Here is a 17,754-nt window from a genome sequence, read left to right as displayed (position 1 = left end):
ACTCAGACAGAGAGAGAGACATGTGTCTGCTCCTCATCTCTCCCTGACATCCTGAGTGATTATCCTCTCAATCTTTAAACAGGGATGTCTGACTAGCATGCATGTTAATGAACAGATACATTACTTACTACTCCCATCTTCATCACTATTTAAACACAGAGTATGGATCATATCATTTTTAAAGCTATAATATGCTTCTTGCTTTGATATGGGTCTCGGCTCAGTGTCTGCCTTTTCTCTCTAGAAGATTGAAAACAGAGATGTAGGAACAATTTTCAAGTTTATCTGTTGTCAGGTTTAGTTTTAGTTTTAGAGGGACAAGGAGAGACAGAGGGAGGAAGACTGTCAAGTGGGATCTACTTTTCAAATTGATATGTGTAGCATAAAAGCTAAAACAGTCCAACATAATAATGACAAAAAATGATTTAAAAATGACAAATCCTGCTTGTACCTCTTCTAATTTATTTATACAGCATAATCCATGAGTGGTGGAATGAAACTACTGTACTCAAGTCAAGTATTTCCATTTCATGACATTTAATATTCCTTCTCCTCTACATTTATCACACAGCCACAGTTACTTTACAAATTAAGATTTTCATTACAAAACTCATGAAGAACTTCAAAAATATAATTATTGTAATAATTTAACTACCTAATGTTATATAAAATTTGAGTTCAAAGGCTTAGTTGATTAGTTATCAAAAAATGAATCGCAGACTGTTTTGATAACGGATGAATTGTTCGCAAATGTGGCGATTTTCTGCTTTTAACTGAATCACTTTGAGGTTTGAACTTTTGGTTGGACAAGAGAAGACAATTTTAGATGTCACTTTGAGCTCTGTGAGTCGTTGTTAATGTTTGAAATACTGGTAAATAACTGGGTGAACACGGGTAACAGGAAAACAAAAATCCAGGAGCAAATGTTCACGGTGTTATAAAGTAAACCCACAAGGAAGTCTCGGAGCAAAGACTCTTCCAAAACTTGTTCTTCCATTTGTCATAAGTGTTAAGTTTGTGAGTTTAGACCCAGGCTTCACTGGTGTGCTCCTTTTTGTCTCTCATCGTGGCCCGTGTTCGTCTTCCTGACTCCCCTTCGAAGTTGCTCTTCCAGAGTCACTGGAGGGTGGAAGCCCAACTGCTCCATCCCATCATAAGTGAAGCAGGACCAAAACTCTGAAAAGCTTTTAAGTAGGCGAGCAGACAATAATGGTGACAAGGCTATCAGGAGAGAAGGAGGTGAAGTCGGTGGGGAGCGAGCGGAGAACGAGAGGGATGAAGTTAGTCATTAAGAAGTGAAACGGTGACAGAGGGAAGCAGCGGGGCGAGGCTGGTTTACCACTGCGGGTGTGCGTGTGCGAGTCGGGAGGGGGTCATTGAGGAAAAGGAGGAAGCATTCCCTGGGTATCCAGAGCTTTTAGGCAGTGTGTGTGAGGAGCAGGGGAGACGGTGGGCCTGGGCGGTTGTGGCATCGCCTTTTGGGAGTGGTCGCTGTAGTGAGGGAGAAAAGAGAGAGAGTGAGTGAGAGCACGGAGCAAAGTTGAGTGAAGTGGCATAGTGTTGGTCTAATTGCCTGATTGTGCTAAAGCCATTCTGCTGCTTAGTGACTCTGAAAGCAGGCAGCTTGCTCTCTCTCCCTGTGTGTGTGTCTGCGTGTGTGCGTGCGTGCGTGCGTGTGTGTGTGTTAAAAGCCTTACAGGCCACTCGCTTTTAATTCTGTACAAGGTGGAGAAGGAGTGAAACACGTTAGTTCACGACTGGCTAGTAATCAGACCTCATTGCTGCTCAGCCAGGAGGATGCACACACTCACTCCAAGCACAGCAACGTTAATGCATTTCTTACACACACACACACACACACACATACACACCCACTTAAAACACGGTGTATTGTATGTATGCTTGCATGTTTTCAAGATAAGCAGTCATGCACAGGTTAAACGTTCAGCAACAGAAGTCTGTCAGTTATTAAATGTTCCTCATAGTGTTCATGTATTTCTAGATTGTTGTCATTTGAATAGATATATCGGATTTTTAAGGTTTAGTCTAGTGCACTGAATTTGCTCATTCATTTATTTATTTTTTTATTTTTATATCATGAGCATCACTGCGAGTACAGAGGATTATTCTGCACCTCAGCCTCCACATTACCTTCCGCCGTTTAGCGTTTCCTCCTGCTGATATGTTGCTTGATATTAGCGTATCACAGATCAGCTGCTTTCACATATGAAAGTGAAGTGAACATCTTTGAGTTCTGGAGTATTGGTCGTACAAAACAGGACATTTGTAACAGGCATTTTCTGACATTTTATAGACATAATCGATCAATTGAGCACGTAACCAGAACATTAATCGATACTGAAAATAATCATCGACTGCAGCCCTAAATCAGCGAGTATGTCGGTCAGTGAGTAACAAGAAATGGGTGAAGAGAAATGACAGAAATTTGTTTGAGGTGAGGTTATAAGCAGAAGTGCCGTCTATAATTTCTCCCCCAGAGAGCACAGGCAAGTTCACTTTGTAACAGTAAATGTCCTCTCTCATGCATGTTCTCGTGACAAAACAAACTTTGTGTCCTTTATTAAAATGAGTGTGTTTATGTACAATGAACATCAGCTGATTTATTGTTCACACTTTGCCCAAAAAAACCCACTGTAGGTCAGGATTTAGTAAGAAGTCTGTGGAATAATGATCATTTCTTCTCTCTCTTTCTCCCTCTCTCGTCTGATATCATCTCTCTTTCCTCCCGTCTTCCACTGATTGATTTAAGTCTTAAAGTTGCAGAGGTTACAACTGTGCAAAGAACAATTTGGGCTTTGGCTGCACTTATATGTCCTTTGAGTACTATATGTGGCCTTCAGTGTGACTCAGTGATGATAATTATGCTTTCTGTCATTAAAAAAACAAGTTGTTAAATCCATAATTAACCTGAGTGTAGATGCGCAGGTGATCGTATGAATGTGTTAGTGTGTTGAACGTGTGTTTATACACTGTCCGTATGTATGTGAAGAGCACAGGTTGGAGAGGCCTCTCGACTTGACTTGAGCAAAAGATAAAGCACTGCCCTCCCATCTCCCCTCATGTTATCACTCACATGTTTCTTTTGTCCCTTTTGTTTTACCGTAGCGCTGTAACGCCGTGGCTGAACAGAAGGAGGTGCTGATATCTTTCTTGACTCGAAAAGCTCAGAGTCCTGGACAGGTAAAATCACACATTAGATTTCTTCTTCGTTTTTCTTTTTCTTTTTTTCAGCTCTTTCTGATTCTTGTCAGTAATAAGACAAAATGATCAATTGACCAAATTAATTGCTGAGGTCTGGGAATGCCACTTTGTCACAGAAAAGACAACGTTGTAGTGATGTGCCATGTTTGTTTGTTTCTACAATTACAGACCCAGAACAGAATTATCTTTGTCTTTGTTCAACATTGTGCAGAAATTGGAAGTCTCTTCACTTTTTGTGCAAGTTTATACCAAAAGTAGAATTACTGTATATATTTTAGAGTCCATAACCTAAACTTCTACTAAACAAATAAGTACAAGTAAAATCTGGGATATAAATGTAGATTTTATAGCAAAAACTCATTTTAATTTTCAGTTTGACTGTAAAGGCCCCTTCAGCATCAGCGCATGGCAGCAAAACTTTCTACTTATGTTGTGTTTTCAATAATTTGCATGTTTTAAATGGTAACAAAACCACACACACACACACACACACGCACGCACACAGAAAATACTGTTGTATGTAAATTAATGTTTGTGTGCACAGGTGTACAAAATCAAGTCCCTGCTGAGCCTGATTCCAGACTTCGCCGAGAAGGAGGTGTTGTACTCGTACCTGATGAAATGTCACAGTAAGACACCCCCACACACACACACACACACACACACACACACACACTCTTACACAAGGCCTGGTTGGGTCTTGTGGAGCAGCTAGCAATGCAGCAGGCGACTCGCTGGCCTGTGGCTAAGTCAACATTAGCGGACACATTAACAATGCATCGGGTCAGAGAGTGTGTCTGTCTGTGTGTGTGTGTGTGTGTGTGTGTGTGTGTGTGTGCAGGCAGACGTTCAGGGGTTAGAAGAACACATGTCCTCTAATGAGTGAGCTGTCCTGGCTAGCCTAGCGTGCTAATCGCAACACGGTCCACCACTCAGCGTTTCTTTTTGTCTTTGTTCTTTTTTTCTCTTCTCCATCACTTCTTGCCCTCTCCACCTTTTTTACTCCTGTCTATCTTTTTTTGTCTTCCCCTTCTTGCTTTCACCTACATCCTCTCCTTTCCACCCATGCCCCCCCCCTTTCCTCCTTCACTTCACCTTCTCACCCTCCTGTCTCCCCTCTTTCGTACCTTGTCACACCAGAGATGAGCAGACATGACTATTTAATTAGCATTAGCTTGCTGGTCGGTCAAGGCAGCCATAGGGGAAACAATTAGCGCTGCTCTGCTCGCCTGTTCCCTGCCCCGTCTACGTACTGTGTTTTCTCTTTCAGGGGTTTTCTTCTCTCGTCTCTTTAACTTGCACTTTTTCTTTTCACTTTTTTTTTGACAGTAGTGACCTGACTTTCCACTTTTCTCTTTGATACACAACCACAGACATTCATTCTGTTTCAGGTTTACAGATGATTACTCTAAACCCCAATATAACATAATTTTGAAGGATATGATATACAGCTGTGTAATTTAGTAATAATCAGAATAAGTAGTAATATTTTAAATGTGTATAAAAGATAATTTTACTGTCCTGGTGTGTTGTCTTTATGAGGCATTTCAATTTAAGTTTTGAAGTTTCAAATTCAAATTCTAATTTTTTTCTCACCCCTCTGTTTAATTATTACTCCACCGCTAGAGGAAAACAAAGGAGTCCTCACTTTTCTTACACAACTTGTTTTCAACCTGGTTCTTGTTAAACACACAACCAGCAGCATTTTCGGAGAAATGCATTATCCTGGCAAAAGCATGGGTACATCAGGTCTTGGTGCCAATGAATTGATGACAAACCAAAGTGGAAAATGACATGATTATCTCACCACCACTAAATGTGGTACATCCTTTTTTGTCATTTTCTGTCCAAATGTCATTGAAATAAGAGTTTGATATGTTGATTTTTTTATTTATTTATTTTTGTCTTGTTTGCTGACTCTTTCTGTCTCTGCTCCTCTCATCTGGCAGGTCTGGATAAGGACTTACCGTCAGCCAAGGCTCTGCATGAGCAGATGCAGAAGGAGGGGATAGTCGCAGATGAGCTGTCACTCAAACGGCTGGCTGGGCTTTACCGCCAAGTGGGAGAGCCGGTGCCCTTCAGTGAGCCCCCTGTGAGTCTCTCTCACACACACACACACACACACACACACACACACACACACACACACACACACACACACACACAAAGGATACACAATTAGCTCAAATGTATCTATCTTGGGGAACTGTTAAGTAATCGAACCCACACCGACTTCACCCATGTAGACAGTAACCATAAGTAATTGTCCTCCTTAGTTACAACCTTAGAAACTCGTCAGATTGTGCTGAACAAGCTGGATGTGTTATTGTGTGTAACTGTGTGAGAGCTGATCTGGGAGCTGCTACAAACAGTTATTTTTGAACTCATACAAGCATTTGGAGCGCAGAAAAATAAATTCAACATGTGACATAGCTTGAAATTAAGGTTGTAATTATTTTGTTTATGGATTAATCTGCAGATAATTTTTTTGTTGCTTTATCGTTTTGTCAGTAAAGTGGCACCTAAATGCAAGTAAAGTGTCTGATTTGTGCAAACAAGAGTCAAAAATATAAAGAATATTAAATTGACCATCATATAACACTAAGCAAAGTAGCCTGAATAACTAAACATTGCTAAACTACAGTGTAATAATAATGATTTTGTAAAATGGTAACGAATCACGATCATACATGTACACACACCTATCCATGCTAATGCAACCATGCAGACATGAACAAGAGATTATGAACAGATCTGTGTACAAATACAAACACACACAGCCCACAACCCCTTAACCAGTGCTGACACTTGTCCGGCTGGTGTCCTAATGCGTGCCATTGTGTGTGTGCTGTGGTCTGTGTGTGCCATAGTAATGTGAAGGAGCAGTCTGCCCGCTCAGAGTAGTTCAGTATACACAGGCCTGCAGCTAGCCTCCCGTGTTTCTTACTTTGTGTGTGTGTGTGTTGGAAATTGTGCCCTACGGTCACAGAGTACATATATTGTGTAAGCGAGATGGTGTCACTGCAATAGCCGCTCTCTTTTTCTGGCTCCAAGTGTTTTTGAGCATTTCAGCACATTGCACATTTTGTAAGTTGATGTAGCCCTATTTTTGGCAGAGGACTCACACACTCATATAAACACACACACACATAGGGAGCGCCCTCTCAGCCCCAGCACTTTGATGTGCTGTCCCCTCGAGGCAGGTATAGGCCGAAGCCCCTCTTACCTTCCCATCACTCACCTGCAGTGCAAAGATAGAAGGAGAAAGGAGGATGAAGGCAGAGAAGCTGCTGCATTATTCACTGAATGTCAGGATAGTTAAGTGATTGCTGGGTTTTTATAAGCAGAGGCAAGGCAGAGGAGTTGCAAGGAGAGGGAAAGGTGAATAGTCCTGGTATTCAGAAGTTTCTACAAACACATCTCAGGTAGAAACCCTCCTCTCCTTGTTGTTCTCCCTCTCTTCATCGATATAGAGGTTGTGTCTTTAGAATTTTCTCTAAGGTACGAAGCAGTTGTACAAGTGGTTAGACAAGACATGTACAGATAGTCTGCCTTTCCTCACTGCAGGAAAAAAGCACGTTTGACATAAAGTGTGTAATTGCTTTTTTTAATCTTGGTTGGAAACATCCAAAAACAGCTGCCTCAGCATCTTCCCGACTGTTAACATCACCTGTAGCCTAATGTTAGATATTCCCTCATTGACCACCGTGACTGTCACACTTCCTTTCCTTTTTTAAACCTTGAAATCAAACGTGAACAAACATTTTTTTTTTTTAGCTTCATATCAAAGCGTTGTTATTTTATCATCCACTGATTTCCAACAGCAGGGCCTGAAGATCCAGAGTGTTGAGTTTCTTCTTTTTAATCTTGAGTAACATCGTTGTGAATGAAACAAGAGCGGAACAGGTATATAAAGATATATGACAGGTATATATCAATGTGGGGTCTAATAATGCTAATGGTCCCACGTCACGAATGTAGCTCCTCATGAACAGGGAAGTTAAAACAAGCAATTTATGACTTAGAGCTGTAGTTTCTGTAGTTTCCTGAATTTATTCAGGAAAACTTGAACAAAGAAACCTGAAAAAAGTGAGAGATTTATTATAAAAACACCAAAATATTGTTGTTTCTGGAAAGAAAAGCAGCTGTTGATTTTTTTTTTCTTCTTTTCTATTGCTTTGAACATCACAGATGAAATTTCATTCAGCTCCACTGTGTTTTTGGTTCAGGCTGAAATCTCAGAGATGGAGATTTCAAAATCTAGATCAAATCAAATCTAGAGAGAAAATGTTTCTGTAATTTGGGTGAACTGACCCTTTAAAGGTGTCCCAATTCCTGTCTCTTCTTCTATCGTGGACATAGTTATTTATCGGCATTAATTACTACATTAATAAGCAAACGTACATTGTCAGGAGCTGGTGTTATCTGCAGAAAAGCTCCCACCCCACCCCCCACCCCCCTCGTCTCAGAAAACACCCACCACAACACTTTGTCTGGATCAAAACACTGATTAATTAGCCGGGAACAGAGGCAGAGAGCGAAAAGTGTGTGTTCGGGGAGTGTGCTACAAATCCCTTATTTGTGTATTAATGGGGATTTAAAGATGAAACGAGACAACCTGGTTGGCGAGTGGAGACTATTTAGACAGACCCAGGAGGGCTCCACTGCTGCTTACTTTTGGAAAGAGGCGAGATAGAGGCAGGTGTGAGGCAGGTGAGCACTTACGCTGTTTGTTTGGAACATGTTTCATGCCAAGTCGTTTCTCTTTGTTTCTCTTTCCAGGAGTCCTTCAAGTTTTATGCAAACAAGCTGAAAGAGAAACTTGGCAAAGCCCAGACGACAGCAGAGGAATAAAAAGATTCATCCTCCTCTCCTCTTACCTCCTTCCAAATCCCACTCGTTTCTTCCTTTGTCTCTTGCTTTTTTTTTTATATAAGTTGTTTGAGCTGAAATTTTGAGTATTATGTGTTGTATCTGTTGGATGTTCGACTCTGTCCGCTGTGAAATTGATAATGTTGACGATGAAGATGTTGAGAATGTACAGAAGTATTTATGCTAATAAACAAAGTTAGGAATCCAGTCTTCATGTGGTTTAAATGTGTCCTGTATTCACTGCTACAGTTAAGCTTTTTTTCAGGGCAGGAGGTAAAGCACAGGTGTAACTAATATCACTAATGATGGCTCAGTTAATTACACTTGTGCTGTCCCTGCTGTGACTCTGCCTGTCAAATACTGCACTAAAACTGTGAATTACATACTGTTCTGTTGGGCGAAAAAGTCAAATTGTTATATGAGTCATGATTTCAGTAAATAAATAATTAGCTCCTTTTTGAGATAATGTTGTAATCAGTTACAACATATACAAGTGTTAAAGCATGAGCATTAGTGATGACATGTTATATGTAGTAAAATAACACCAACAGGAGCCATTCTGCTGCGTACTGTGTAGTTTTTGGGGGGTTTTTTGCTCTCCAGTACCGGCCTCAGATTCTCCTGTTTCATGTAACACAAGCTGTTCTTGACCCAGACTGAGGCAGCACTTAGATAACACACACACTGGTTCTTTCCCAAGAAGATTGTGTATTAGCTGACGTCAGAGGGTCAGTCTGGGTAGCAGAGTACATTAAGATGTAACATGGTCATTGGGAACTTTTTTTATGAACCAGGGATACAGAACCCACAATCTTGTCATGCGATTATTTTTCTAAATAAAAAATATTGTTTATAAAAATGAGTGCAGTTGACACGGATTGGTAAAATTGTATTCATAATTATGGACTCGGAAGAGCAGAGCACAGCAGAGTTCATGCTCTTTAAAAACAAGTGATCATCATCAGGGAACATGAGTTTTACAACAGAATCTCGTACATGTAAAAAAGTTTTTTGCTGTGATGAACCATCAGGATGTAAAGTATAATCACATTATCAATAACATCCATTGTTGTGAAACCGAACAGCTACAAGTGACTAGACTATGTAACTGAAAGATGAGTCCAAAGGATGGCAGAGATAATGAAAACAAAAATAAACACTCCAGTGGAGCAATTTGATTTAACACTTTACTAATTTGGACGCAAACCATCTCGCTAAAACATTTATCAGGCTTTTGCACCAGTGCAAAAACACACAGCTTACATAATCTTCAATCTATGAGGACACAACAAGTACAAGCTCTTTTTCTTCTGAGTGTGACTTACTAAATCTCTACTAGGCTTTTTTTCAGTGCTCCCTATACTGGCACACACATTGTTAAGCTTAATAACCTTACATATACAAAAAAGATAAAGCTGTAGGAAAAAGAAGATTGAAAATGGAACAAGCAAAAGCTGCAGATGGATATCTGCCAAAGTGGCACTCTAATCATTTGCCAAGACAGAGAAGAGAGGGAGAGAGGGAAAAAAAATCTGTCATTTTAACATTGGTGTTACTGCAGTGCTCTGCTGCCATCCAGCAGCAGACAGTGGTACTGCGCCACCCAACACAAAGTGCTTACAACTCTTTTTAACTAATTATTCCCATATTTGAAGTGTAAACACTGAGTGCATATTGAGATTGTTTTGATAAGTCAAATAAAAGAGTGATTGCTGAATTAATTCATCCATACATCAAGACTTTTTGTATCTTGCTTTTCTCCCCTGAATTAAGCACTTTTTCACTATGAAACATCCTGACAGGAACTGTAAAACCAATGATGGAAAGCTCAGTGTCGAACCAGTCGAACTACAACCCAAATTACTTCATTTCAATGCTGAAAAAAAAATGCTTCTTAAACACTCTCCTCTTGTGTGTGATTTCAGATGGGGTTTGTCTCATTGTTGAAACTGGTCCAGATGTTTTCACCAGTCTTGACTAGACTTCTGTTTTATAAATTTTAAAGACACGTAATAGAGCCCCATGAAAACTAGACAGACTGCCAGCAGGACCAGATAGCATGAGAACAGAGGGTACTGGTTCATGTTCATGGCCTCCACCACCTGAGAGACAAAGAGAGAGGGTTAGAAGATGAGAAAGATGATGAACGTGTTGGTTTGTGAGCTGAGTTACAAGACTGTCCTAAAGTTTGCTGTCAGATTGCCTCAATAACATTTAATATCTGTGGATAAATAGGACACAAACACAGTTAAAGTTTAGAAAAACATCTGTAAATGTGAATAAATCATAGTTTAACACTCAAAACTTGTCAAAACTAGTAACAAATACTGCTGTTGTCAACAGTTATTTCTTTGGATAAATCAATGAATGTTTCCATTAAATGGAAAATTATGCCTTTCTCCACCAAAACGGTGAAACCAGAGATTCATTTTCAAACGGAGTGTGCTTTGATTCTGCGGTTCCAAGATTTACAGAGTGAAATGAAACTGTCCAGGAATTCAGTAATATGAATCTGTCTGATAAATGACAGTGTATTTAACTCACGTGAATGCCGTCAACGTTGATTGTGAAGTTTCCAATGCTGACAGGGTACTTGTTTCCTCTGAACTGCACCTGCAGCATGCCCTCAAAACCCCAACGCATGAAGGAGGCGTGCGAGAGCCACGAGGCCACTGGGGAGTCAAAAACACACACAGCTGTAAGCATCTCATACTTTTTCTTTAGGCTCCCAAGGTCAGTTAATTAATTAACTAGGAACAATTCATCTGTCTCCTCACCAAGCCACATATTCTCAAGGCTGATGACAAATCCTCCAGTCAAATAGAAGACAGTGAACAATGAATTGCCCATGAAGGCTGAAGTCTGCAGGGTAGGCAGTGCAGCAGCTACAAACAGAGCCATGGCTCGGCTGCAGTAAACCATCAGCCACACCAGTAGGAAGTTGAGCAGGAAACGGTCCGGAGCCTCGTTAAGCCCGGCCAGCCAATAGATGGGCAGACCGTAGACCAAGGTGAACACACAGTGCTCTGGTAACTCCCCCAGGACCTGATAAAAAAACACATACTGTATTCAGTGTTGATCCTGGCTGGCGTGTTTGCATGCAGACACATACAGTACATCATATTTCCCAGTGCCACATGAGAGTAGTGTACATCACTGGGGAGGTATGTCACACTGAAGTGTGACTCCAGCATGGAGCGAAGCTGACCCCTACTGGACATGCAGTTTTATCACTGTGGTTTACCTTGGCGAAGAAGTAGGAGGTGACAGAGTACATGCCGTCCTCCAGCTCGTGGTAGAGCATGGCTCTCTCTGTGTGACCTGTGCACGACATTCAATTTGTCTGATGAGTACATACAGTAGGTACAGCATTATAACCTCTGGTATCCCAGGCCAAAAACACAAAGTCTCTTATTCGCATCAAATATGAATGCACTGCACAATGTCTTTTGTAGGAAAATTCCAGGATTATTTGAACATGAAGATTCATTTGCAGAGAACAGTTACCGTCTAGACTTATAATGGATTATTTATTGTTAACTTGGATTGTGTAGAATTAGGCTTGTAGGCAGCATCTAACTCAGAGTCAGAAGCTAACTTGGAATCAATTTTATAACTTTAGTTGTCACATTACCTTGACCTGACTTGAACTTATCTTTTAATGATGAGTGATTGAATATCATATAACTCAGGGTTAAAGAACTCTGTGTCCCACTCTATCACACATCCAAATGATAATTTAGTGATAACTTTGGCTTTAATATCTTCGCCTCGCTGTTCGGAACTATTTCACATCCTGCTGGTTTGTTTTGTTACAGTTTTTCTCCATTGATTCACTGCACTTCTGCCGACTACGTTCTCTACGATCACAGCTCCAAATGTATTCACCTAACTTTGAATGATTTCTGGTTCTTTTCACACTGCTTTTTTTTCCTTTTCATACAACTTTTATATAGAAAATCATTCACTGTGCAATAATAGGAAGAAATATAAAACTCTAAGCCAATGCATCAGTACCCATGGTCTCTCTTTTCTCTTTCTTTGGAAGTGAATGATTTTTATTCAGCGTGGCATTATCAAATGAACAAATACTATGACATTTCATGTCCAGGTCACACTTCTCTCTCAAGGTTGGATATGTCACACAAACTACTTTATCCACAGTGTCTCATCAGGGAGAAAATTACAATAGTTAGGGATAAAAAATCTTTGAACTGATGTTTATTTGTGAAGGTTTCTTTTATGGGGAGGTTTTTATTGCAGTATTTTCTTTTTTTAGACACCAGTATGTGACATTGATGATTGTATGGAGAGTTTGGAGAACACAGGATCTTTTGGAGCGTGCCTTTGCCATTTTGCAAAAGAAAACTAAAGTGTTTGTGTCATCTATTCCCAAACCTGGGCTTTTCTGGGCAAAACAATGGAGAAAAACTGTAATGATTTTGGCTGTACATCACATTTCAAAACATAATCACTTAAACCTGGACTTGCTTTAAACTGAAATTTGAACCTGTGACCCAGTCCTTTATGTGCTCAGATGCTAAGACTGAAGATCAGCCTTGACTGTAGTTGAAGTCGCATAAGTCAGAATTTGAATGAGAAATTCATTAACTACTTAAATGATTTGCAGACTTGACCTCTACTTTCATGCTCCTGAATGGCTTTGATCACTCACATTTAGCTATGACGTCCAGCACCACAGCAAACGGGGTGAGAGCTCCGATCATGTAGAGGAGGGCCACCGTGTCCTGGATGGACAGACGCTCTTTTCCGGCCCCGTAGTACAGACAACCAACCAGCAGTGACATGAGGAGGGCCTCGAAGCCGTGGACCAATAAGGTGACCAGGTCCCTGAAGTCATTGTACATGTGACGTCTGAGGGAGAAAAAAAGAGAGATCAGTGTCGCTTTTGAATGTTTGAGTGTGTGTGTGTGTGTGTGTGTGTGTGTGTGTGTGTGTGTGTGCGCGTGTGTGTGTGTGTGTGTGTGTGTGTTCTTACCTGATGAGGATGGTAAATTGGTGAAGTCTGCCCGGCAGTCTGTTTTTTTGCTGGGAAATTGTGATTACTTCCTCTCCTCCTGCCTTGCTGGGCTGCTGAGGGCTGCAGGAGATGCAGGCAAGAAAGCAGTGGATGAGTTACTCTGGTAGAGTTTCCACAGCTACAACTTAAATTTAGAGATTTTTTTAGCCTCGGTATCAGAAAATACAGCTGGCTTGGTAAAAACTGTAACCATAGAACAAGAGGAGCAACCCAAGAATGCCCTGTAGCACCAGGTAGTACATGTCGGAAAACAGTGATAAAGTCTGTTTCCCAGAGCTCAAGACAACATATTCCACTTACTTCTTTTGTCTAACTAACAGTCCAAAACCCGAATATATAATGTAAAAAAAATGAATGATTAACTGATTATCAAAAATAATTGCCAATTAATCTTCTGGCATTGACTAATCAATTAATTGACACAGTCTCTCAGCTCAAATATGCAGAGAAGCAAAAAGGAGCCAAACTTAAACAGACACACAAACATATACACACATAAACACACAGCTACCTTTCAGTTTGTGCTGCTGTGTTGGTCCCGGCTGGTTTCCACATGTGATCGTCTGTGTCTCTGACCTTCTCCATAAAGTGCTCAGCCAGAACTCTGGCCCGCTCCAAACACTCAGCCTCTTGCTCCGGACTGCGTCGGTCTATACTGATCAAATCAACTGGACACACACAGACACACAGACACACACACACCAACAAAATGAGGCTTGAAAAAGTAAAAAAAAAGGTTTATAAAGAAGAATCTTCAACCTGTTTTTTGGATTGAGTGTGGGAGTGATAACTTTCAAACTTTCAAGGGTCTTGGAATAAAAGCACCACTCAGTGCCGTGTTGACAGCTTTCTACACACACACTAACCATAGAAGTCGGAGGGGTTGCAGTATCGTGGGCAGGGGTATCCCAGAGCGGTGAAGTAAGGCACCATGTCACGAGCAGCGCCACAGTAAACGGCTGAACCCGACGACAGCAGGACGACGAGGTCGAAGAGCTGGAAGATGTCAGATCGAGGCTGGTGGACCGACAGCAGGACCAGGCGGTTTCCCCGGGCCAGGCGGGACAGTGTGATCACCAGGTTGTGGGCTGTGAAGCTGTCCAGTCCTGATGTGGGCTCATCCAGGATCAAAATACCTGGAATGTAAAAAAGACCAATTCAACAGTCCATAAAAAGACTTGACTCTCTGCCTGCTGGTCTGAATTGTCCCCTCCTGTCCTGACTCTGGTGATCACTGCTGATTCGGGAGTAGTGGATCCAGACTGGTGTAATATCGGGCACACATTTTAATCTGTAGAGGAAAATCTGTAGAGGTTTTGCTTTTGTAAAGTTCAGCAAATACAGGCAACAGCAAAATGTCTACATCTGCGTGACCTAACTGCTACTATTACTTTCCTTTCTTATAGGTCACACAGGTTGACACGTACAGTAAATGACAGAGCTGACAATAACTGAACAGCTGACGAGAATCTGCCTGATAAATATGACTAAGCATCTGAATCTGTGATTTTATGATTAAGATACAGACCTAGTTCCACAAGAAGTCTTACACCCAAAAAGGCCAGACAGGCTTAAAGGATTAAACTTCAAAATAAAAGCTAAAAGGGAGATCTACAGTTTAAGAGGCTGTCTCTCACCGGGGTTCCAGAGAAGTTGGACAGCTATACTGACTCTCCTCCTCTCCCCTCCAGACACACCCCTCACATAGTCGTTTCCCACCCTGGTGTGTGCACACTGTCGCAGCCGCAACTCTGCGATGACATCATCCACCTGTGACAGGAAACATAGAAAACATGGTTTGTCACATGTTATTTAAATGGTCTAATTTTGACAGCACACAGAACAGATGATCATTTACTATTTGATGTGTCATGCCACTTTGAGTTCGTTTATTTATTGAACTTAATGTTACCCTCTGGTCCCTCTGAGCCTGTGTGAAGTGGGTGGGGAGCCTCAGTTTGGCAACAAAGGCGAGAGTCTCGCGGACGGTGAGGTGAGGAAGGAGGCGGTCGTCTTGGCGGACATGGGCGATGCTTTTCTTCACCAGATGCGGCGTGTTGGGCTTCCCGTTGATCAGAATCTGACCGGACGTCGTCGTGCCGCCCTCATCCCGACATGTTAATATGTCCAGCAAAGATGTTTTACCACAACCTGAGAGAAGATGATTACGCATTTAAAGCAGGTCTCACTTTTGTTTTTTCTATAAAATAAAAAATGTTTTTTTTAATCTCTGCTCTGTAACAAGTTTTACAGTGGAATGTAGCTATTATTCAGCTAATACTTTTTTTTTAAAGGTACTTTTAATTAAATGACTGAGGACCAAAGAGATAAATCTCTTTAATATAATTCAAACTTATAAAGCAGATCTTTGTTTTTTGTTTTTTTCTTTGTTCCAACCCCGTGAATCATCCCATGACCCTTCAGATTTATCTTGTGGTTTTAACTTGTGATAGAGTATTTTTTCATTGTGGTGTTGGCACTTGTATGTAAGTCGCGAATCTGAGTCCTTCTTCCACCACTTCATGCAGCTACTCCACATTGCAGTTTGAAAACAAGGGCTTAATTGTACATTTGAACAATGCTGCTGACAGGACCTTGACAGTGGAAAGGCAGGTGGAGGAATGACATTATCCAAGGAGGCCCTTACATCCATTACTTTGATTAGACACAGTAATGCTTACAAGCTATGTGTTTGTGTTGTGTGTCTGTCACCTGAGCTGCCGATGACAGCCAGCATCTGACCGCTGTGGACCCGGAGGCTGAGCTTGTTGATGGCTGTCTGCTTGTTTCCCTTTACCTCCCACGGCAGTTTGAACTCTGATAACCTCTCATACCAGGGGATCTGAGCTGCTGTGTCTACCTGCAAGCACAAACATACACACATTTACACCATGTGCACATACAGCATGCACATGCCAAGTACGATACACACAAACATGCACACACATGAAGAGGTTAAAACAGTTAAAAGCTAAAGATAACTGCATACGAAAGCAGAGCAGGTATCAGTCAGTTACCTCATAGTGCAGGTTGTTGACCTCCAGCTCGTTGCACCCTCCGCTGTAGGTGAAGTAGAGGCTGCTGTCTTCTTCACTTGAGAATAACTCTGTGTCTTGATGCTGTTAAAGAGTAGCAGACAGGTCAATTAGTTTCATACAGGCAAGATGCACTCATTTGAAGTTTTAGTTGGATCTGTGTAATTACTGAAAGACAAACTGCAACAGAAACCATGTAAGTAAAGGTGCAGATAAAACTCTTTTACAATTTTTTTTTTTTGCTTATATACTTCACTCAGTGAAAATCAATCTTAACAGTGCTATAGTATCTACAGTCTTTAATTTGAACTTTAGTAATTCATTTATTGGACAATTTTAATGACTCATATGTTTTATGATCACTGTGCATGCACGAGCATGTGAAAGCTTGTGTGTGTCTGTGTGTGCGTGTGTGTAATATCATGTATTGGCATGCATCTGCTTGTGTGTTTGTAAATGCAAATAGTTGCCTGAGACCTTTTGTGGTTCCAGAGTCCATTTGAAAATGATCCAAGTATTATCATTACATAATCCCTAAATTTCTCCAATACAATAAAAGTATAATCATGAGTCACCGCGGAGCACATGCTCACACCAAATCTACTGTACATACTGTACATTATATTTCAATGTTGATATTGTAGATGTCATGTAAAGGATCACTCCTGGTTGCTTTTTCTTTAGCACATTAGCCTGCAGAGTATCTCTGAAAATGTTTGTAGTTCAGACATTCAAAACGTTGTCATTCTTTATGCAGCTGTTCTGACTGGTTCTCGCCAGATGTGGTAACAGAAATAGGAGAGTATAACCTACTGCAACCATATTTTTCCAATGATAAACCAGACTTCATATCAATTGTGATTAAAGCCAAATAGAAGCACAAAAATATACAGCTAAAGCATTCATAGTAAAATTCATTCATATGAAAATATTGTATATTTTCTAGATAAGATATAAATTACTTAGGTATTTGATCAAACTGGGGAACTGTGTTTGGAAATAATAAATTACCATGTTAAATGACATTAACAAACTCCCAGCAACAAAAACACATTGTGAAAATGCTCTCAATCACACTGGGATCTTTTGACTATCATACCCACATTATAATCAGATTCAGGCACCACAAAGTTCAATGAATAAAATTATTAGCAGTTAATTATGTAGCAGTCAGAGTGAGAAGCTTCAAGAAGAAGAGTCAACAGAACGTTTACATGGTTTTGATTCAACAAAAGTTTCTCAGTATATTTGCCTTCAAGGGACTAAAAATGATACGTTTGATCCCATGTCACAGACTGACCTGCGAGGAGCCTTTTTTGTAATTGATGCCGTTGTCTATGTCTGTTTCCATGATGATGCAAGTTGCTGGTTGATGTTTGTAAGGTCAAGAGGTCAATGCCCCCTTTTTCCTCTTCTGGTAAGATCCCCTCTTTTTCTCTCTCAGGGTATGTGCCGTTGTTGCTCTGTTGTTCACTGTTTCTTCCCCCTGCTCTGTAGTTTGACTCCAGTCCAGCTCACAAGCCTTCTCTCTCAAGGCGTCCAAGTTCATGCCATGTCAGTTCTTCATCTGCTCCGTCATAGCTG

The 17,754-nt window shown here is 40.8% G+C and overlaps 2 protein-coding genes across 3 annotated transcripts in view; one reads left to right on the top strand and one right to left on the bottom strand.

Moving 5' to 3' along the window:
- The window catches only part of lrpprc (leucine rich pentatricopeptide repeat containing), a 66,260-nt gene extending 57,959 nt beyond the window's left edge, over nucleotides 1–8,301 (top strand). For both annotated transcript variants that reach the window (XM_022763792.1, XM_022763793.1), the window contains exons 35-38: nucleotides 3,127–3,201; nucleotides 3,767–3,851; nucleotides 5,172–5,314; nucleotides 8,005–8,301. In XM_022763792.1, the coding sequence (XP_022619513.1) occupies nucleotides 3,127–3,201; nucleotides 3,767–3,851; nucleotides 5,172–5,314; nucleotides 8,005–8,076 (375 nt within the window). In that variant the 3' untranslated portion in view covers nucleotides 8,077–8,301. The remainder of the gene's footprint in view (nucleotides 1–3,126; nucleotides 3,202–3,766; nucleotides 3,852–5,171; nucleotides 5,315–8,004) is intronic.
- A 1,561-nt stretch (nucleotides 8,302–9,862) lies between these two features.
- abcg8 (ATP binding cassette subfamily G member 8) lies at nucleotides 9,863–17,669 on the bottom strand. The gene is made up of 13 exons (XM_022763768.1): nucleotides 17,471–17,669; nucleotides 16,153–16,254; nucleotides 15,848–15,995; nucleotides 15,048–15,286; nucleotides 14,773–14,905; nucleotides 14,002–14,271; nucleotides 13,647–13,803; nucleotides 13,094–13,195; nucleotides 12,770–12,969; nucleotides 11,339–11,415; nucleotides 10,872–11,139; nucleotides 10,639–10,766; nucleotides 9,863–10,196 (listed from the first exon to the last, which is right to left on the bottom strand). Exons 1-13 carry the CDS (start codon nucleotides 17,519–17,521, stop codon nucleotides 10,059–10,061), a joined length of 2,013 nt encoding a protein of 670 aa, XP_022619489.1. The 5' UTR covers nucleotides 17,522–17,669; the 3' UTR covers nucleotides 9,863–10,058.
- Between the last annotated feature and the right edge of the window lie 85 nt (nucleotides 17,670–17,754).

This window comes from Seriola dumerili, unplaced genomic scaffold (assembly GCF_002260705.1).
Source record: "Seriola dumerili isolate Sdu_G_001 unplaced genomic scaffold, Sdu_1.0 BDQW01000478.1, whole genome shotgun sequence".
NCBI lineage: Eukaryota > Metazoa > Chordata > Actinopteri > Carangiformes > Carangidae > Seriola > Seriola dumerili.
Note: the sequence above shows the minus strand (reverse complement) of the source record. Positions and strands in the feature narration are given on the sequence as shown.

Bases quoted from the DNA above. Each gene is read 5' to 3' on its own strand.
- abcg8 (XM_022763768.1), bottom strand. From the start codon at position 17,521: ATGGAAACAGACATAGACAACGGCATCAATTACAAAAAAGGCTCCTCG. The intron at 16,255-17,470 runs GTCAGTCTGTGA...ACTCTTTAACAG, and splicing joins ACAAAAAAGGCTCCTCGCAG to CATCAAGACACAGAGTTATT. The intron at 12,970-13,093 runs GTAAGAACACAC...TTTCTCCCTCAG, and splicing joins CAATTTACCATCCTCATCAG to ACGTCACATGTACAATGACT.